The 4,311-nt window shown below is 40.7% G+C and overlaps 1 protein-coding gene across 1 annotated transcript in view; it reads right to left on the bottom strand.

Annotated features, from left to right (window-relative positions):
* Nucleotides 1–215: 215 nt before the first annotated feature.
* The window catches only part of Wdhd1 (WD repeat and HMG-box DNA binding protein 1), an 83,500-nt gene continuing 79,404 nt past the window's right edge, over nt 216–4,311 (bottom strand). The window contains exons 25-26 of the mRNA XM_013012216.1: nt 415–421; nt 216–227 (exon numbers count right to left, since the gene is read on the bottom strand). Coding sequence (XP_012867670.1) covers nt 226–227; nt 415–421 — 9 coding nt within the window. The 3' untranslated portion in view covers nt 216–225. The remainder of the gene's footprint in view (nt 228–414; nt 422–4,311) is intronic.

Genomic DNA, 4,311 nt, shown 5'->3' with positions numbered 1-4,311 from the left:
GCTCTCAGTGATATTCTGCAATTGGATTTTTTTTAAGGCATAAAGGTGTTAAGTCTAGCTTCTTGGTACAGTGGTGATGATTGTAATTTTTTTTTTTTGTCGGTCGTGGGGCTTGAACTCTGGGCCTGGGCGCTGTCCCTCAGCTCTTCAGCTCAAGGCGAGCGCTCTACCACTTGAGCTACAGCGCCACTTCCGGTTTTATTGGAGATAGAGTCTCACAGTCTCTCCTGCCAGGGCTGGCTTTGAACCGTGATCCTTAGATCTCAGCCTCCTGAGTAGCTAGGATTACAGGCGTGAGCCACCAGTGCCCGGCTGATGATTGTAATTTTTGCATTAAGGAAAAACTGTCATTTGAGTTTAAAAGTTTTAATGTGTATCTGTTTTAAAACAAGCGACAAAGAGGCAATGAGTGACACTTGGCCTCAAGATTTCAAGGGATCTTTTCAAAATGCAAATGAAAACTGAAGTATAAAATATTAAAAGAGATTAATAAAAGGCTGAAAGAAAATTAGGAATGGACTTCTGGATATAAAGTTTAAAAGTAAAATTGTTCTTAACATTTGCCTCAAAGTACAAAAAAGAAAAATTAGGATTACCAAAATAATTGCTTAATTGCTATTTCAGTTTGCTCTTATAGGGGTTTTTGTAACAGTTCCCAGCAGGCCCACAAAAAGGAGTGAGGATTCTTGTAAGTTTGTCAGATGTAACTTTGGCTTTTAATAAGTTTCAGGTAAGAGCATGCTTAAAAGTGACTTCTATGTTGACTACCTTGTTGCCTTTAATTGGAGTAAAATGGCCTTTTATAAGACTCATTGATCTGCAAGCTGGTCTGAAGCCAGCCCGGGCAGAGAAAGGTCCCTGTAAGATTGTCATCTCTAATTAGCCAGCAGAGTGCTGAAAGAGCAAGCAGAGTTGCTTTAGGACTCAAAGTGGTAGAGTGCTAGCCTTTAGCTGGAGAGCTGAGGGACAACACTCAGGCTTCGAGTTCAAGTCCAGTGGCCAACTAAAGGAAATGCCAATGAGGCATTTATCCCAGTGTGGAGAAGACACTCCTGGGATGAAAGCAATGGAGGAGCATCTAGAGGCAGTAAGCCACTGCTTAGATGGCAGAAATAATGTCAGATCCTAGAGTCATTTGTGCGTGGCCCTTCAAAAATTGTTCAGAGCCAGGAGATCATGGGAAGTTTCTAAGCATGCCTATTGTCCATGACTATCTACCTTGTAAGGGACAGGAACTTGACAGTCATCTATGATAGTACTAAAAAGCTAAAGTTATAAAATGTGGGGGATAGTTTAAATCCCAACCCCATGTATGTGCCAAAAGCCCTAATTGGCAGTAACTAAGCTGACACCAGCTATATGAAATTCATCTGTTCAAAAAAAAAAGGGGGTTATTAACCTGAGAGTGTGTTTCTATTGATATCTGTCTGAAGGCCTGCACGAGTAACTTAGGCATGGTTAGGGTCACTAGAGATCACATTCCTAACTCATCCAGAAAGATGCTTTTGCAAACCAGAGTGCTAAACCAGCTACACCACTGTAACCGGAGAAAAGGTCTGTGCATTTATCAAAAGTTAAAATATTGTTCCTAATGATATCTAACCCTAGTAACCTCTTTGTAAATAGGCTAAGGTTATAGGTTACTGGCTAGGTAGGATCAACACCCCTGAAGAAGTTTGAAGAAGTTACAGAAGATGAACCTTCGCCCATCATTCCCTTTTAACATCAAGGGACCAGAGTCACTTTTGAAAAGATGTAGCAAAATAGACAGAAGGAAAAGGCATGGGAAATAGTAGTAAAATCCCAGCCTTATTAAAAGAACTATCTACTTTAAAAAATGTTGTCATCTTGGTAAATTGTCCTAGGTCATTGTCTAAACGGTCTTAAAAACCAGTGGAGCCACAGCCTGCCAAGTCTATGTACTGTATCCTTAACCAGTCTGTATAGGAATTTGTAGCTCAGAACAAGGTGTGACAGTCCCTTGGAGCCACTGAGAGACCCTGCTGCTGTTGCTGCACACCCTAATGGGTAAAGTTCAATGGCAGCCTGACAGTCACCTGGAGGAGTTTATGAATACATCTGGCATAAAATTAAGTTAACTGTGATATACAGTCAAGACTGGTAGAAGAAAACACGAGGGTCTTAGAAAAATTGCACCAAGGGCTTTGTAAACGTCTCACTACCAACCTGGATACTGGATGGTTTTACATCCCTAATGACTCTGGCTGGACCCCTGATTATTGTTAATTCTGATACTCAAAATTGGTCCTTGCATGATTAACAGGCTATTAACCTTTGTAAAAGAGTTGGTTAATGTGGTCTGGGTACTGGTTCTCAGATCTCAGTATCAGCCCAAAGATGAAGTTAACATAGAACAGATATCAAGGGACCATGATTGGCCCCTTAGTCACTAGTAGAGGGGGGAATGTGAAGCATGACCAAAATATAGCAATTTTAGGTTTGGATTCCATTTTGTCCGGGAAATGTGTCAGCAACTCCCCTTGATGCCCTTGGGCCCAAATTCCAGGAACAACCCTTTACGGTAAATAGCACTAACTACAGCTAATCAGCAGATAACAGGAAAAACCCAAAGTTCCAGATGTTCCTACAAGTGAAAGACCACTTGGTTGCAGCTCAGACCATCTGCTTTAGCCAATCATTTTGAAGAGCATCAACCCCATGAACCAGCCAATCCCCAGTACCTGGTTGGTTCCCGATACTGGTTAGCTAATCATCTTTTAGAATTATTTTATGATTTTCCCACGGTGTGATATGATTTGTTAAGTGTTGTAATGACACCTAGAAGTCCCTAAAAACCCTACAAAAACCCTGCTAGAGGAAGGGTCGGGGCTCACAATTTCTGACCTGCTGCTTCAGGAGTTTGTGAGTCTGGCTCCAGCTGGAATAAACGACTCTTGTGCATTTACATCAGCGACAGCTCCCTGGTGGTCTTTGGGAGGTCTTCGGCCTGGTACTTCAGTTGGTCCTTGTTTTAGTTTTTATTTGGGGAGAAGTTCCAGAGAAGTAATTATGGCTATTATCACTGATCAAGATAAACAAGTTATTGTTGCCTCCTGGATGGTCTATCCTGAGGAGGTTTTATTGTTCCTTAGGGAATGCAAGATGTCATAAAGATGTCCTCAGTCAGCCCTGTCTTCCCAAATTCCAAAGTGACTGAAAACTTACCACAGAATGGCTTAGAGCTGAGACATGTGCAACTGGAGGCAGAAATGCTAAGCATTCTTCTGCTGTTAGTAAATATGTGGGCCCAGCAAAAGCAATCTTTAAGTTCTTGTTACAAAAGTACAACTGTATGCAACTGTAGAATGATCACAATGAAACTCCCTTACACTATTAATGAATGCTAATGAACATTATTTTAAGCTGGGTACTGATGGCTCACACCTGTAATCCTATCTACTCAGATCCTCAGATCTAAGGATAGCAGTTTCAAGCCAGCTCAGATAGAAAAGTGTCCATGAGACTCTTATTTCCAATGAACTTCTCAAAAACTGGAAGTGGAGACAGTGCACAGGCTCTGAGTTCAAGCCCCATGACCAACAAAATAATAATAATAGTAATAATAATAATTTTAAAAATAATCACATCCACACTTCACCTATAGAACATGAAAACTATCATTTACAGAGAAGCAAACATCTTTAAACAGGATCTCAGGGGAAAAGTAAGACCTACTTTCTGTCATTAGTTGAAAAGAATATATTGATCAGCATAAATTGCTGAGCTTAAAAAAAAAAAGTAGGATGACTGGTGGGGCAAGGGACAAGAGAAAGGTACTAGGAAATAGGCAAGAAACAGTACTTCATATTTGTGGTGTCACAGAAGTTCCCAAAGCTCTGCAGAGGTAACAATTGTTATTCCCATGGTGAAAAGGAAGAAGTTGCTTTTCACTTACAGAAGTCAACCATTAGTTTGGACTCCAAAATTCGAGCAAGACCAATCCAGCCTGCTATTCCCCAAAGGAAAAACAGAGAGTCTCAATATTTGCAATTTGTCTTCTCAGATACAAAGACGAGAAAGAGGAGCTCCCTTCTGACCCCTGACTGGCTCCAGAAGACCCAGCACTGATAGCCATGAGTCTAAATGCTGATCTTTACATAGGATTTGTCTCTCACCAAACATTTTGTCTCAAGACCCCAGCATCAAGTCAAACTCCAGTGAGGGCCCACTAATTTTTTTAAAAATTTTATTGTAAAGGTGATGTACAGAGAGATTACAGTTACATATGTCAGGTAATGAGTACATTTCTGTTAGAACAGTGTTATCCTTTCCCTCTTTCTTTTTTTTTTT

Source organism: Dipodomys ordii, unplaced genomic scaffold (assembly GCF_000151885.1).
Source record: "Dipodomys ordii isolate 6190 unplaced genomic scaffold, Dord_2.0 Scaffold16, whole genome shotgun sequence".
In the NCBI taxonomy this organism is placed as follows: Eukaryota; Metazoa; Chordata; class Mammalia; order Rodentia; family Heteromyidae; genus Dipodomys; species Dipodomys ordii.
The sequence above is the reverse complement of the archived record's forward strand: the minus strand, read 5'-3'. Positions and strand labels throughout refer to the sequence as shown.